Consider the following 17,819-nt stretch of genomic DNA (forward strand, 5'->3'; position numbering starts at 1 on the left):
GATCTACTTAACAAATGTGTAGATTACTTTTGGTTAAATACATATATTATTCCATACTTAACATGTTTATTGGTCACTGCATAGTTCTGATACAAGTTAATTGATTAGATGCTTATGGGTCTCTAACTGTTATAACTATTTTACCTACAAGTGATTCACTATTGAAATATTGAGCAAAAGATAAAATTTAAAAAAACAAAACATTGTTATACAAATACACAAATACATTAGCTTCAAGCACAGCAACACTTGAAAGTCTGAGTTTATACAACTTTAAATCTCAATATATTATCTTCCTTATACATGTATACCCTTTCTTTGTAGTCCTGTGTCTATATAATTATTGCTTTACTCCTACCTTAGAAGAAATAAAAAAACTAACATTTTAAAAAAGGCCTTTCACTCTCTCCAATGAACTACTGTCCCACCCTATACCTCTCAATAAATCCTCTACCTAGACATTCAGACTCATGCCAACCCTCATTTTACTACTATTATCTCCCAAACAACCCTTTCTAAATTCTTCCCTCGTGTAGCCCTCATTTGATTCATCCCAGACCTCATTTTAGCACTAGGATATCCCTAATCCCTTTCTAGAAACTCTTCCCTCCCCCATCTCTCCTTTTACTCATCCTAAACCACCTCTTACTACTATGATCTCCCAAATAAACGTTTATAGACTCCTCCCGCTTCTATCCCTCTAGCATCCTATTTAATTCAACTATCAGACTTGCATGTCCTCTGCTCAAATTAACTTGCATTTCCCTATACTAATTCACCACTAAATCATTCTGGGTTCAGAGTACCATGCTACTGGAAGAAAAGCGATTCTACGCCTCGTCAAGGGTAGTAAATGCTATATAAATTCAATTACAAATTCAATATTCCTAATTACTCCGCCCCAGTCCCAGATCTGGGTTGTATCATCATTCTTTAGATGACTTGGCCACCCCAGTTCAGACCCAGAGATATGCAAATCAGACTTGACCCTGCTCCTCATGGGAACAGTCCAGCCCAAACTGCCAAGCCAGGTCTTCCCTTGCCCAGAAACAAGCACCCTGGAACCAGTTTTGGGGTAACACCCCTCATCAGCCAGGCTAGCCTGCATCCAGTGGCAAAACGAGCAAGGGACCCACGCCTGGACATACCCGGCCAACTTAGGGGGAACAAAGCAAATACAAAAAGATGATGGACGGAGGACTGATACTTTTCAGACACACAATCTCAGCCACTTAAGATGAGATCGGACAAGCTGCTACCAAATCAACAAAGATGTGTACAGCCGCTTTAGGACTTGGGGTCGCCTGCCCTGGAGAAACAGTAAAAAACATACAGGGGTGCAGGGCAGGGATACTCTGCCCCCCTTAGGCTTGGTAGTGGGGATGGCTGGGGGGGGGGGCGCACAAGGAACAGGGCAAAGAAGTTGGTCATTTGTTTTCGTCTTGGTGTCGCATATCTTTTACGGAGCCAAGACAATAAAACAATGTGCCCAACACTTTTTTAAATTTCAGCCGGGTGGGGCAGGGTTATAGCCATTTAAAAATGTATTTAGGATGGGGCGAGGAGGTTGGAGAATTGGGGGAATTCGGCATGCTGCCCGCCTCCCTGAGCCCTATACAAGCCCCAGGGTCCCCATTCCCCAGGCCGATCTCGTTATTTAGGGGAGGGGGCCATGAGGCCCTCCATCCCCATGTCTTTGAGGACCCAGGGATCCCATCCACCAGGGTCAGACGTGTACAGTGTTCCGGGATCCAACCCTCAGGACACAGGTTTCTGCTTTAGAGTGGGGCCATACACAACTTTGCTCCCGCCCAGGTGGAAATAGTGAAAAATGCTGTTCCCGCCTAAGTGGGAGCAAAGTTACTGAGCCAGCTCCCACCAGCACAACAATGAGTGCTGGTTGGGGAGCGGGCACCGTCCAGATTGGGGCTCCGCTGCGGTCCTCAATCTAATAAAAAAAAAAAAAAAAAAAGCGCGGGTGCTCTGGGTAGGCACCCAAAAAAACAAAAATAAAAAAAATAGACTAATAAATGAGCATCAGGAACTGGTCATTTATTATTCACTGCTCCAAGAAGGAGCTCCACATTGTGCTCTGTGAGGACTTTCGAACCCTATTTTTATTATCCTGGTGGGTTCATGAGATGTACTAGGGCATCACCAAGCTTTTATTATATTTTGGAGGGCTTCAGAGAGCACAGCGGAACCCCAGCAACATTTAAAACAAAAAAAGAGCAAATCTCCTGGGTCATTTAATCAATGACGCCAACAGAGCTTACCATACTTTTTTTTAAAGCACTATAAGCCAGAACTGTAGCCTCTTCAGCTTAAGTGCACGGCCCCCTTACGGTTGCTTCTATAGCTGTACTATGTAGCCTCAAAAATGTTTAAATGCGATTCAAAGACATGTTTAATGTTTTTATTTTACAAAATGCATTCATGAAAACCTGACTGTCACTATATTAAACATTGCAATGTGTGAATTTATCAAATAAAAATTTTATTATAGTTTGTAGCGACTTTTTGACCAAGCCAATATGTCTGTTCTAAGTATGTCAATTTGCTGACCTGACACTAAAGCCAATAAGCCTTAAGTTTTTTTTTTATATATATTTTAGCGTTTTGACTTTTACAGAGCCAGTTGGTCTGTCTTACTTAAAATGACACTGTTTATTGCCACCAGAGGGTTGGGGGTGTTGAGCGCAGAGCCTGGCCGCACAGCCCTGCGTGGCCTGAGCCCAGGTGAGGCCCTGCGTCCAACCAAACACCACGCATGGCAACAGACAGCTTACTTGACGTTAACAAAATAAAAAATTAAAAAAATTAAAAACACCGAAATACACTGGAAACAAAATACAATGGTTAAAGTGTAAAGTGTTGCTCCAGTTAGAAATTGTAATGATATCTTATTTCAGTTAAAGAGAACTTAGAAAATTACAGAGAAAAAAAAAATCGAAGGTTAAAGGGACATTTTCATTTAGATCATGTTTAGAATATAAATTTTAGGATATTCCTGAATTTAAAGATTTATTTTCAGTAACTTATCAAGCTTTTAGGGAAGAAAGGGCATATCTCTCTCTCTCCATAATGGCCCTCTGGAGACGTCTACACGGCACTTGTTACTTATATTGTGAATTGTCACCTGTGTGACTAGGGCACACACTTATGGAAACATCAATACACTACTGTTCCCATAAAAGCCACTACACACTAAAACTTAACAAGCACTGACAAAGCTAATAGGTCTCATCAGGATTTTTTGACCTATTATTTTGCCTAGGTTTTATAAATGCTTGTAAGCACCTATGCATTATGAGGCATATCTCCTTGGGTGTAATGACACTACAGCTGCCCATCGTGAGGATGCATGAACGCTTCACCATGTATGCACATGCAGCAGAGGTGTTCAAACTGGGGGGGGGGGGGGGGGGGATAGAGGGGGAGGGGAGTTGCAGCCCACATGGGGAGCATTGATTGATTCTATGGCACTGGCCAATAGAAGTATCATACTGATAAAACTGATCGGTAGGCATCACTAACATCTTATATCATACTTATTCTGACTGGGAGAAAGTGTCAAAGGGGGAAGGCTTCAAACTCAATGTGTAAAGAATCATACTGTGGATAGTTTTACACTTTAGTAAGACCTGGCTGACCACAATAGTATGTTTGCACTTGTGTACTATATTGCATTTTTAAAAAGGATAACCGTCACAAATGCAATATTTAAATCTGTTTAGACAAATTTAAACATTGCCACTCTTACGGAATAAATTGTGAAAACATATGCCTTCATTTTAGTGGAGCCAGATTATTTTTTTTATTTTTATACAGGGGGTTTGAGGAGGCAACACTGCTTTAAAAAAAATTTAAACCACTGACATATAGTATGATGCAGATGGAAAACAAGTAGGAGCTCAGTGCCAAATAGCAGCTTCCAGATTAATCACGTTTTGAAAGTTGATCACCAGGCGCCAAAGCGGATCTAAACTTCTGACATACGTTTTCTCCTCCTGAGGGTGATGCTAGTTCCATTTCAGAGCTGCAAGTTGTGCAGGTATGTTCTCAATGGAGTCATACAGCGACACCCTGATGCATCGATGTCAGTTCCCCATCAATTTGATTGACAGACACAAGTAGAACAATAGATTCAGCACATAAGTGCAAAACCACAAACTTAATTGGAACCTTATTAATATCAGTGGCCTATGAACACAATAGAAAGTGGAAACGGGGTGGAGTAAGGGGGAAACAATGAGATATCTGCAAGTAGAGTATCCACCAGACAAAATTGTTACTGAAAGTATGCTAACTTTTACTTCAGATGGATGGATACATCTTCCAGCAGATTCTCATCTCGTGAATAGATAACATATCAGTACGTCCTCCAGCTGGTGGGTCTGAAGAAGTGATCTGATGAAGTCCTGTTGTATGGAAAGAGCAAAATGTCCATCCTTCCCACTTCTGAATCCAAGCAATAGTGCTTTGTAAAGTATGCAAGAAGCCTAAGTCACTTCACAACACAGCTCTGCCGTTAATCCACCTGGCAAATGCTGAAGTTGAAGATTTCGGCCTGGTGAAATGACTGCAGATTCCTTCTAGCAGCTCCTTCTTAGCAAGGTTATAATATATTTGACGGACAGTATGATCCAGCATTTAGAATGTCCTCTTCTGGTCTGCCTTAGCCTTTTTGTTGCCTGTATACCAAACTAAGAGCTTGTTGCAAGACCTAACTCCCTGGTTCAGTCCAAGTATTAACTGAATGCCCTCCTAGAGCCCAGCTCATGTAATCTCTCTTCCTCCTTAGAGGGATGGGTTAGAGAGAATAAGGTTAAGTATATTGGATTGCCCAACATGGAAAGGGTTCAACACCTTAGGCAGGGTGTCACCACCCTGGAAAGAAATTGTAGTCCTGAAGACCAAATTGTCTGGGTAGAAGCATGTGAAAAGCAGACAAACACAGTCTTGAAAGTTAACCATTTTACGTGGCAACTGTAGAAGAGTTTGAAAGGATCTCCAATCAAAGAAGTCATTACAATTTTTAGATCACATTGGGGGCGTAACAAAATCTAGAAGGAAGCAAATATGCAAGTCTTTTCACGAACCAGAAGACAATTGGGGATTTGAATAGGGATGGTTGATCGGTAAGACGGATAAACGCTGAAAGAGCAGCAATGTGCCCATTGCACGCCCTGTTGGAATAGCTAAAGGACAAAGTGCAGAACATCCAACAAATGTGCCTTCACTGGGTCCACACTTTGCTCTGTACGCTATGTGACAAAGCGATTCTACCCCCCGAGTAGGTAGACTTTGTGGATGGGCATCAAGTTGACAAAATATCAACCACTTGAGTGAAAGCTGAAAGGAGCTCAGATGTCCCCGCTCAACTTCCAGGCATGAAGGTGGAGCCTCTGGAGTTGGGGTGCAGCACCTGCCCCTCTGAGTGGAAGAAGAGGTCCACTTGGAGGGATAGTTAGAGGGAACAGGGATGAAACACAAGTGATCTGCATAGCACATCCTCCTCAGTCATTCTGCAGTAATCAGAATGGTTTGGGCCCAAGTCCTGGCATAGCTTCATCAAGACCCAAGGAATCAAAGGTATGGGAGACAATGAATAGTAAGGTGAAAAATTCGACCTCAACTGAAACACGCCCCTCAAGGCTCCTAGGAACGGATACTGAAGATCACAGAACTATGAGCTGTGTGCGTTCTCGCAGGAGGCAAAGAAGTCCACTGGAGGAGAGCCCCACCGGTCAAAGATATTTGAACCACCTAAAGATGTCGATATATCCTGTGATTGTGACTGGCAAGATGACACTTCCTGGGGCTGTCAGCCTGGGTGTTCGGAGAGCCTGCTAGATGGTTGCCGGCTAGCCAGATGCCATGTATGTGCGCCCAGGCCTAGAGCCCTACAGCTTCCTGACAGGTGGAGATGATGAACATGAGACAATCCCACTTCTGCCTGCTAACTGACATATCGCATCATGGTTGAATTTTCTGCCAAGGTCTGACCAAACTGGCTGTGAAGGGTAGGCAAAAAGGACCCCAGAGCAATACAAATTACCCACAGCAGGCGGATGTGCAGGACCTGCTCTTCTAGAAATCATAAGCTCCTGACCTCCAGTATCGAACCCCACACCAGGGTGAATGCATGCGTCACTTTGCTACTCCTGAAGGAGGGGGGGGGGGGGGGGGGGCAGAAGGACATCCTTGTGTAAGGTACTTTACTACCGAACCACAAAATAAGTCCTAATGGTGTCTGAATGATGTCCACCATGCTGGAACCACTGCCACTGAAGGCATCCCTAAAGAGAACCCTCGTGTGTCAGCATGCATGGATAACTAGTAGAATGCAGGAGGCTAGCACATTAGCAGGCAAGGAACCATCAGGACTGGAACCTGAGCTCCCTCCAAAACATCAGAATAATATTTTGAATATCTGGGGTCTTCTGGGAAAGAAGGAAGGCTCTTTAAACCTTTTGCCTACTACTTACCTAATAAACAAGCATTGGCATAGCCAATTGGTCTCGCTTTTGGGACCTTATAAGTATTTAGTTATGCAGCACAATATCCTTGGTGCAACAACATCAACTGTTGCATGGCTAAACACTTATAAGGTCCCAAAGGCGAGAGCTACTGGCAATGCCAATGCTTGTTTAGTATTGGTGCAAAGGGTTTACACAATGATGTTGGACATAACACAATTTATAGCATCAGAACCTTCTGCAATTTATTAGCTATTTTCACAAAAGGAAAAACCTGCAGAGATCTTTAAAAAAGTAAATCTTTTCTTTCTTTAAAAAAAAAAAAATGTAAATCTCTTCTTTTAGAACCAAGCAGACACCTTTTTCATAGTCAACAAATAAAGGACATGTAAGCACAAAGTGCAGAAATGATGAGGGTGCATTTCGATTCTTGAGGAAATACTTGGTGTCTTTATCAGGGCTAGGGATCACCTTTAAGAGGCATTTACTCTACACAGGTATTTACTATACACAGATTGGGGAGCCGTAAAATAAAAACAATGTTGCCTGGCAGGTGGCACAGGTTCAACTCCGGGAGTGCCCACTAAGCCTTTCATTCTTCTTCCCAGTTCGATAAAATGAGAACTGCTGATTTGAGTAACAATAAACATCTGTCATCGCAGCGCCAACAGACACTGACTTGAGTGAACGGTGCGCGTTACATGTGTACGTTACATTATCTGCGTCACTGTGGCGCTATTTTGGCGGCAACAGACAATAATAAAAATAAATGGTCACAGAAATGATTCACTTTGATTAGATAGGATGGGCAAGATTGAAAAAAGAAATGACTATTCAAATCTGAAACTAAACAAAGCTCCAGCAGGTACAGCGCAGTACTCCGTACTGTAACGCTACAGGCTTAGAAAATCTATGCTTCTGTAAAGAAAATGTGTCAAATGCATACACTGTTACAGCTATTCATTTAATTAGCGGACAGGAATTCCGCAAGCAATCTACAGACCACTTACTGTTCTAGTTTTTCCTGTGTCTATTTGTTGCAGGGGAAATCAAATGGTCTATTTTAACAAATACACTAAAATTTTGGCACTCCTAGCCGCAAATTTAAAAGTTTCAGAGCGCAGGTTAAGTCTGTAACTAAAACTTTTAAAACAAGTATATGCTGAGAAAGAAAGTACCTGAAAAGTTGAAGCCGGTCGAAAGCCTGAGCAAGTCACTGCAGTCATCAAGGCTCTGATTGGTGTGTGGCGAAAGTGAAAGCAGCGCGAATTAACGTGAGACGCGGCGGGGGAAGAGCGTTCAGAGAGCAAGCGAGAGGAAAGACAGATGGCGCCTGATCGGGCGCTGAAAGCTGGCGGTTGGGTGCGTGCACGCTCGTGTGAACGCAAGCGCTAGGCCAGCCAAAGCGCGGGGTAGCACTTTGAAAACCCACCTACTAAATGTTTTGCAGAGCTACGCATGCGCTGGCTCAGGCGAGACCTAAAAAGGAGGCACTGAGAGGGCTCTAGATGAAAAGCGGGCATGTTGATGGAAAATCCCAATTCGAACAGCAGGGATACTGTAGCCAGTAGTGAATACGACACCGGCAGTGGCAAGCCGTTTTTAAGGAGTCAAACGTCAAGGTACAGGAACACTGCGATCCCCAACGTGCGCAGATACGCAACAATCACCTCCATCAACTTCATGTAGGCTTGAGGTGACTATGTCATTCCGAACAGGAGGACAGTGAAATGGTAGTCAATAGAACCTACCATGAAGAGCAGGTACCTTCTCTGTGATTGCAGAATCCGCAGGTGAAAGTAGGCATCCTGAAAGCTAAGTGACACCATTCAATCTTCTGCTTCTAGTGCCAAAGTCCCTAAGCCCGGGTCAACATCTTGAACTTTTCCTTGAGATGTTGAAAGTTCAAAGTTTACCATCGGACAAAGACAGTCGTTCTGCTTAAGAATCAGGAATAGAGAGAATAGCACCCCTGCCACATTTTCCTTCTCTAGGACCAACTCCACTTCAGCCGTTCAGCAACAGGTTCACCATCTCTTGCTGCAGGCTCTGAAGATGATCCTCTGACTGGAGGGACTGGGGAATCTAGTGTAGTGTCCATTGGAACCGAAGGATATTTACCCTTTCTATGATCTGCAAGACTCACTGGTCTGCTGTTACGGCCTTCCAGGCCCAGCAGATAGGAAGACGCTCAGCAGAAAGGAAGACACCCATCTTCCAACTGGCTGCATGTCCTCCTTTAAGTGAAGCTAAAGAGGTTTTTAACGCAGTGAGCATAGAAAAACAGGAGGAGGAGGAGGAGGAGGAGGGTGTCTGGGCTTAGCATACTTTTATTTTGTCTATGCCCCTCTACTGATGCCGATCAAAGACATCCTCTGGAGAAGCCATTAAATTTGTGATACTGCTTGTAGTTTCAGGCTGGAAATTGAAGCCTTAAAAATTGGGCAGTCACTCTTTCTACCTTGAACATTTCCAAGTCTGAATCAGCAGTGTTTGGTCTACTTTAGCCATGCATGCCTTGTCAGGGATTCAGAAGAACCCATGACTGCTTCTACTGAAGTCCACAGTATCCAAACCTGCCTATAGGGTCGACCTGAAAGGGTCCCAGCCATCCCAGACTACTAAGGTAATGTGGTAAATTCAGTACCACTATGGCTACCAGGTCCCACAGATTGTAGATATACCTGGCATATGGCATTCAATCTAAGGACAAATTTCTCACTGAGAACACTTTCTTACCAACTGCTTCTAAGATCGTAAACTCTCTACCCAGATTTTGCATTGTGCATGAAGATACCTGCATCAATCAACTTTTTGGTGAAAGGTGGACAGAGAGGCTGAATCTTCAGAGCATAGCTTAAATTTCCTAGCAATCAGGCGTTTCACAACTGGATTGGAGTTGGGCTTCTCCCAAGCCGCCTCAATGGAATGAAATTGTGTTAGGTTAGAAGGCAGTAAAGGTTCCAACGCCAGCAAAGTAGGCTCTAAGACCTCCGTTAATATGTTCGACCTGGGTTCCAATGTTGGCAGGGGCAGCTCCAACATTTCTGCTGCTTTCCCTAAGTCATAGAAGATGTACACTTCCTCGTGGGATGGGGTTAGGAGGCTTCTGACTATTGTCAGAGTCAGAACCAAAAATGTTGTCTACGGTTTGCCAATAAAGCTAGCGCGGAGTGGTTTCAGCCGGAGACTCCTCTCTATAACTAGACTGTTTTGCTATCTTTTGGGCATTCCTCCTAGACCTAACAAGATTGCCTGGGTCTTCCAAGGCTGCTCTGGAGGCACTGGCTCTGACGTCAGTGGCAGCAATGGGCCAGCTTCAGTAAGTCCCCATTAGAGGGGTCCTGGAAAGGGTCTCAGCAACAGAATGGCTCTGGCAAGCGCCAGTAAGACGAATGGTTCAGAGGGTGGGCCCACCGTTGTAAACCCAAACAAAGCCTCCAGTGGTTCATGGGGACTCTGAGGCATACCAGAGGGGATCGCCGCATACCTGAATAACTATCTTGGTGTGAAGAAACTGTGCCAGGTTGACTGCAGATGCCGGGAACTACAGATGCTTCAGTGGGGCCCTGGCACTGATAATTGAAAAAGAATCAACACTGGCCCAGCAACTGAGGGGAAAACCGGCAGTAGCTGGAATAGGCACCATGGAAGACCTCATTTGGCGACACTGCCAGAGCGACCTTTTGAGCAGAGTGAAGTCTACAAACACTGGCTCCAAAAATGATTGCACTCGAAGCATCGTGCATGGAGTCAACCTACTTCAGGGCTTCCAACAATGCTACAGGGTGTCATTATCACTTCAACTCCTATTTTTGTGTTTTTATTTTGCTTAAAGAACAGAGAAATGCAACCTCGAGGCCTACCACAACACTCCTCTCATGCACAGGCCATAAAGAGCTTGGTCTGCTGCTCCTTAATGGCCACATGCATGTGAACATCTATTGCATGACCTCGAGTAGTGCTTTCTCCCCAGGCACCACAGATAGACCTCCTTGAGGTCAGAAATGAACATCTGTCGATCTGTGGAGCAGGAAGGCTTAGAAACAGACTTCTTAAAGGTAGATATCCCGAAGCTCTGCACAGACATTTTTAGAAATTTGGTGAGAATTTGTTTTAAAGTGTGAAATATCCACGTACGGGAGCTCTGGATCTGCAAAGGGAGTGTAAAAAAGGAGACGGACGTAGGTATGCTGTGGTGGCACAATGTGGCTCCAGTGACTGCAGTCTGTACTGACTTCAGGTTGCGTTTGCACCACTTACAGGTGCCAAATGTTTTGTATCTTGTCTGGTGCCTCGCGATATTTAAAAGGTGAGAAGTCTGCAGGTAGAAGTATCTATCAGATTTAAATGGATTTAGTCTAAGAGGCAAAAAGAAATGCCCTAGCATTTGCTTGCCCAAAAACTATAGGGATGAGACACCAACCACAGTACACCATTACAAGAAACCTCAGTTTGTAAAGGTTCACAACTCTTGTTGACCCTAGCACAAGATGCACAATGGGGTTCTCCCTGCAACTATATTCAGGAGGAACTCATACTCATGCTCTCGAAGCAGTGATTGGAACTTAAAAGATAATCAGGAATGAAGAGCGGTCCACAACTTCAAGCACATGGGATTATCCAAAAAAGCAGGAATGCATTAACTGCACACAATAGAGAACCAGGAAACTAAAAACACAACAAGGTCTCACTCAATGAGCATAACCACCCCTGGTGGAATGTGAAGAGCCAAATTTAAGAAGCTGTACTCCCTGCACACAGTCTTCAACGATAAGTCCCAATCTACTTCTGTAACCTGGCGCAACATTACACCCCTTGAAGGTATATTCTATACAGCCAAATTCAGGCAGATCCAATACAGAGTCAAGTTCTTCGCAGTACAAACAAAGGAACTCTGGAATGCACAGGACTCATTATTAATAATAATCCACATTTGTAAAGTGCGAACAATCACCCGTAAGGGTCTCTAGGCGCTGGGGGCCGTCGGGAAGATTAAGCAAGCTATTGCCCAGAGTCACATGGTGCTGGGCTAATCTGCCGCCGGGGATAGAACCGTGATCCCCAGATTCCGGAGTCAGTCGCCCTGGCCGCGACGCCACACCTCTTCCCTAAGATTAAGATCCCAACTAAGTTCTAGGCCGCACATAGGCTGCTAAGACATAACTGTTGGTACAAGCCTTCGGATCTTTGATGAACCGTAGCTCTACTCCCCTTACACAAGAACCAGGGTTCAACACCACCAATCATGGGGGACAGTATTCTGGTGGTTGTTGCCTTGGCACTCTCCTTGCCATTGACAACTGGATGATGTTTTGATCCAGTGCTTTAAGTGGGCCAGATCAGGAACCAGGTTTCCACCCCTGTGGTGCCAGGGGTGGAAACAGGACTCAGGGTTATGCAACAAACACAGTCACACACATGTGGCCATTAAGGAGCGGCAGACCAAGCGCTTTATGGCCCATGCATGAGATGAGCACAAGTAGTTCAGTTAAACTGGACTCCGGACAGGTCCCTTACGAGCTCTTTGGTTTTGGATCTTTCTTCACTGCTACCAACGATAAGTACAGGCTCAAAGATTTAGCCAAATACCTCGGCCCTGAGTGTCTGTTTGCTTATTCTTAAAATTTGAAATAAAGAATATATATTTTTATACTACTACTTGGCTATTGGACTTTATGATCTGCGCTCCCCCACCTCACAAAAAGCAACTCTTGATCTGGAGCACAGAAGCGTCAAGCAACGGCTGGCGTTGGGGTTGGTTGTGCAGTAGTATTACTAATTGGAACTGGCGTGAGGTGCCAAACTAGAGGTCCGCCGTTGTTTCACTGGACATTTACCTCTGCCCTAAAGTCGAATGGCAAGTAGATAACATCTTTTAAAACTCACACTGAGCCTATTGATCTCATAAGCTGCAACGGGAAGAGAATTGTGCTTGGGCTCTAAACAGTACGGAACTGGCCATGGTAGTGTTTTGAAATAGCTAAGCAGTGACCTTGTTCAGAAAGGCATTGAACAGACTTCACAGAAAATAAAGTCAATTATGTTATTACATTTCTCAGAGCTCCCTTTGGTTTGCAAATTGTCAACCCCGTTTCATTTCCACTTGACCAAGAAACAGTACAGTTTCTCTTTAGAAATGGAATGTTCAATATCTTGTGTTTTTTTATGTTTACCCAATGTCACAGATAATGGAAACAATCCAGAGTTAGACAATCAGCATTTTCAATAGCACCCTTAGATGGGACACTACCTAAAGATCAAATAGGCTTAATCTAGTGCCACTGCCGAACTGCGATGAATTTGCTGACTTCTTCAAAGATAAGACCACTAAGATCGAAGCTGAATTACGCTCTGCCCTTGAACAACTGTCGATCAGTCCGCTGAACACCCTCCCGCCCACTGGGTTGCTTGTCTCAGTCCCTGTGCGTCCTTACCTCCTCATATATGCAACGCATATAGCCTGGAGCCTTTTCCAAACCTTGGATAAAAGCACTATACACAAAACGCTGGCTACTCTGAAACGGTCTAATCACTATAACGACCCCCTGCCATCGAACCTCTTCTCTGAAGTTAGAACCACCTTACTCCCACTTTGGACTTAGATCACCAATGCATCACTTCGGGCAAGGTGCTATTCCGGATTGCCTACAATTGGGTCAAGTTACCCCGATCCTAAAGAAACCATCTACAGATCACATAGACCTTCATATCTTTCGCCCAATCTCTAACATCCCCACGTTGGCACAGCTCCTGGAGACATGGGTTCTCGTCCAACTCTGTAACCAGATTGACACTGGTCCAGGAGTTGGAAGTGATCAATCTGGTTTTCGCCCGGGCCATAATACAGAAACTGCGTTAACTCACATTGTCGATGATGCGCGAAGAATGTTGGATCAAAATGAATCTTGCCTACTGATCTTTCGACCTTTTGTCAGCATTTGAAACCGTCAAACATAATAACCTAATTGACCTCATGGAACACAAAATGGGGTTGTCTGGGCCTGTACTAAACTGGTTCTCCTCATCCCTACCCAACAGATCCTAAAGCTTCAAGGTGAACCAGTCCCTCTTTCAGCCTTCGCCGGTCATGTTTGGGGTCCCACAGGGTTCTGCACTCTCACCCACGCTCTTCAAACTGTTGATGGAGCCTTTGACAGAAATCCTGAAATCATCCAGCATTCACTATCACATAAATGCGGATGACACCTAACTATACCTGAAGATCATCTCCCTTGAAGACATCTGATCCCTAAACTCAGTCCTACTGGAAACTCAAAGTTGGCTGACACGCAACCACTTGAAGTTAAACTCTCTCAAAACAGAATTCCTCCTAATCGCACCGCACAAGCAATCTCCGATCATCGAACAATTGTTGAATCATCTTAATGCTCATAACTGTAGGCCACACCTTGTTGATTCTGCAATCTCTTTAGGAATCATGTTAGACAAAAGTCTGAACATGCAGAAGCACATCAGCTCCCACACTAAAGGAGCGAACTTCCAACTCAGCATTCTAAGGAAACTCAAACCTTACCTCCCTGCTCATGACCTAAAGGTGGTAGTGCAAGCCTTAGTGATATTAAAGCTGGATTATGGTGGCGCAACCCTCTACGGACCTAGAGTGAAGACTGCTCCTCTTGGGGCTGCACTCAACTCTGCTGCTAGGCTCGTAACTGGTGCCAAAAAATACAACCATATCACCCCTGACATTTTGTCCTTGAACTGGTTGCCATACGAAGCTCAGATACAATTAAAAATTGCATGCATGGCACACAGTCATTCACTCAGAAACTAGAGCTCTCATGTGGTTCGAGCCTCCAGAAGTGCCAGCACCCTACTGCTAAAACCACAAAAATTCAAGAATAAAAAAAAAAAACTACAACCAAGCCTTCACAGGTATAGCACCGAGAATCTGGAGCTCCCTCCCCCCTGAAGTCAGAGTAAATCCTTTCTGGGTCCTCTTCAAAAAGGAAGTCAAAGTGCTCTTGATGAAGATATTTCTGCCTCTGACTGGCTAGTCCAGTGGATACTGAAGTCACTGATGCAGATCTGTGGCCCTGCTGCCATGGTCACATGAATCCCCGTGGCTCTACATGACTGTATTTTTTGCTTTGTTGGTTCTGTTTTTTGATTGCTTGTATCTGTATCCCTCTTGATGTATAAACTGTAAAGCTCTCTGATACCCGCAGTGGTCATGTTCGCGCTATAGAAAACTTTCAAAATAAATAAATACATTTTAAAAAGCTTCCCAGTCTCCAGTTGGTAGTTCCATGCACGAGTAGCTCAGCCAGCCGACGACATTTCTTTGAATTAAATTCTGTGACTTTAGTCATAATTGTAGAATGAGTCAAAAAAGACCACAAATCTAAGTGTGCAACGTATACCTAGATTGAATGAGCACCTAACGCGTTGAACTGGGTGACTTGAGAGCTCTGGTAAAATTTAGGCAAGGTAAACATACAAATGATGAGGTTTACTGTTTGGTGTGCAAGTCACACACCTTCAAAGTCCATAGTTTTAAGGAAGGCTCAAGTGGCTATAGGTCGAAGCACTGGCCTGTATTCCTATGAAGCATTATTAGGGAGTCCGAAAATGAGTGTTGTGAACTGATTTTATAAGACTGCAATGTGCATCCATTCATGTTTACCCTGTCCAAACTCTCAAGAGAAAAGTGATTGCCAGCGGCCTATGACACGCATGCAGTGTCAGTAAATGTTCAAACGTTCCAAACATATATTTATAATGACTCTTTAAGACATGGATCTATCTATAAACTTACAAAGCATATAATTCTAGTCCACATCTATTGGATCATAGGTTTATGTCGCATAGCCCAGGCCTGTAATAAATGTTTTTTTAATTGTGCTTTTTAGGCCACGCCCCTTTAGAGACGCCCAGCTTGTTTCTCTCACTCTAAAGAGGCGTGACTTAAAAACATAATAAAAAAACATTTATTAGACCTGAGCTGTGCAACTAAGCCCATGATCAAATAGATGTAAACTCTCTCCCAATGTCCCTAGGGTTTTCCTTGTTACGTTCAACCAGACTACTGAGTCTTGATTTTATTCTTTACTTTGAGACTTGTAGTTTTTTTTTTTTTTTACCATTACAAATGGAGAACATCAAATTTAAATAAGCACAGGTTAAATCAATCTGGACTGGATAAGCTGTTGATGTCTGGTATGTAAAATATTGAGAGTTCTTGTACTATTTTCAGCCCCAAATACTGCTTTTACTACAACAAAACACTCATTTTGTTCTCTTTAGTATCTGCTACTGCAGTTGTTCTGTTTTTTTTATGGATATCTCTCTTACATAAATGGTAATTAAGGTATCGACCTCGGAAGGACGAGGCCTCGAGTTACCCACAACTGCATTCAAAGCTGTGACCTGATAGCTAGAGGGTTAATAAAAAAAAACATAACATAACTGGTAGCGTCAAAATTCAACGTAGTCTCATTTCAAATAATTTTCCATGCTGTTTTAACCACTTGCCACATAAGATTAAATGCAAAGACAACACCCTCCCAAACACAAACTACATGGTATAGCTGCTGCCCACGTAGGCAAGCACTTCAGTGACCCACACGTGTAGTATGCGCTATATACATGCTGCATGCAATGCAAGCATAAATAAAAAAACATTAACTTGTTTGTTCTGCTTCTCTTTACGTGACCACACAACTGTTCTGAAATAAAATGTTGTAAATGCTTAAAAATGTATCTCATTCAAAAACAATATTTTGGAGGTTGAGTGTGACTGAGGTGGTTTAATTAAAAATACTTGTGCTTTCAGATACCCCCAGCTACAGGTTATGTAAATAACGCGCTATAATGGCACACAACTTGACCTTCTGCTTGCAAAAACAGGCGAAATCCAAGTATAAAATGTCTGTTCTTCTAGTGAAGAAACAGCACCCCAGTTTGTTCCAGCATTAGGTGCACCACACGGTGTAACAGGAGACATCATCCTTCATGTGAAATTTCCAACGAAGAAACCACAGCATTCCTATCGCCATTTCTGAAGTGCAGCTAGCACACAGCACAAATATTACTGCTAAAAGATTTTCAACGCTCATTCAAATCCCATCTGGCTGCAACAAAATGCACTTTAAAAGCCCAAATCGCGCGTTGAATAATTAAAAGAAGAAAACACGCAGAGCGACAATTAGGGGGAAAGGTGTGCCAGCCGCAAGTTTAAAGGTACGCTTGTGCAGCGCTGGCTGCACGTCACATGACCGCCACGGCAGAGCCTGGCTCTTTAAGCCACGGACGCTTTCGCTGAGCAGCAGACAGTGCAGGCTGAAAAGGTCACAGTGACACACACACTCACTCACACTCCACAGCCTCCTCACGTAGTGCGGCACTGATTACCTCACGTTCTCCAGAGGGGGCTCTTGTGCAAACTTAGCAAGTTTCGCTCGAGACGCCAGCGTTGACGTGTCTTTGAGCGTACGCAGAAACCCCCAGGGTGAGGTCTGAGGGTACCCGTCCCTCCTCCCCCCTTAATAATGGTGCCCGTGTACCTTTCTTGGCTTTGGGCGAGTTCCTCTTGATCCGGTGCTTGGCCCGCTCTTCCTCAATAGCAGCTGCTATCTCTGGGTTGTCTTCCCCATTGTACCACACCAACAGCTCCTCTCCGGGCTCAATTGGCTGACGGGCAGAGAGAGACAAATGCAAATCCAATCAGAGGGGAGGTTGTTAGGGAGAAGGGAACAGGCTCAGGGCCAGAGGGTGTGGAGCTGCTGGAGGATTACAAACAGCTGTACTCTGCACTCAGAACATATTTCCTAACTGACTGACTGACTAGCTAAACAGGAAGGGCTGTTTAACCCTTCGCTCTGGTGCGCGCAGCCCTGGCTTCGGTATCTGGAGCACAGTCAGCTCTGTACAGAACCCTCTGCTGGAGGGAGGAATGCAAGTACAAGTGGGCCTCGGTGGCAGCAACTTTTCATCGATCGATACAGTGTCCCAATGAGGGACGCTTTCTGCATACATTTGTTTATCACATGCACTTGCAAAATAACAACCTCTTAACATTCACAGGTATTACGCGGCATCGTGCAAACCAATTTTAAGGTAGCCAACGTGATATACGTAACACGAAGCCACTATTTGAAGCAACTACAAAACTAACACACAAACACAACTGGGTTGAAGCGTGGAGCAATCAAAGTATTTCAAGTCACAAACAAACGTGCTTTCCACAAACTCGCTCGAGATACCTCTGATCTATTTTAGTTTTCTTGTTCATTCTCGATATAATTTTGTAGTCTTTAAATCGTGCACACATTCGTAGACGTTTAAACAATCAGTAACTCAAGTTATGAAACA

The 17,819-nt window shown here is 44.0% G+C and overlaps 1 protein-coding gene across 8 annotated transcripts in view; it reads right to left on the bottom strand.

Annotated features, from left to right (window-relative positions):
- PRDM2 (PR/SET domain 2) overlaps positions 1–17,819 on the bottom strand; it is a 348,925-nt gene that overhangs the window by 116,734 nt on the left and 214,372 nt on the right. For all 8 annotated transcript variants that reach the window (XM_085608682.1, XM_085608684.1, XM_085608678.1 and 5 more), the window contains one exon: positions 17,012–17,138. In XM_085608682.1, coding sequence (XP_085464808.1) covers positions 17,012–17,138 — 127 coding nt within the window. The remainder of the gene's footprint in view (positions 1–17,011; positions 17,139–17,819) is intronic.

The sequence above is a fragment of the Triturus cristatus genome, chromosome 1_2 (genome assembly GCF_964204655.1).
Source record: "Triturus cristatus chromosome 1_2, aTriCri1.1, whole genome shotgun sequence".
NCBI lineage: Eukaryota > Metazoa > Chordata > Amphibia > Caudata > Salamandridae > Triturus > Triturus cristatus.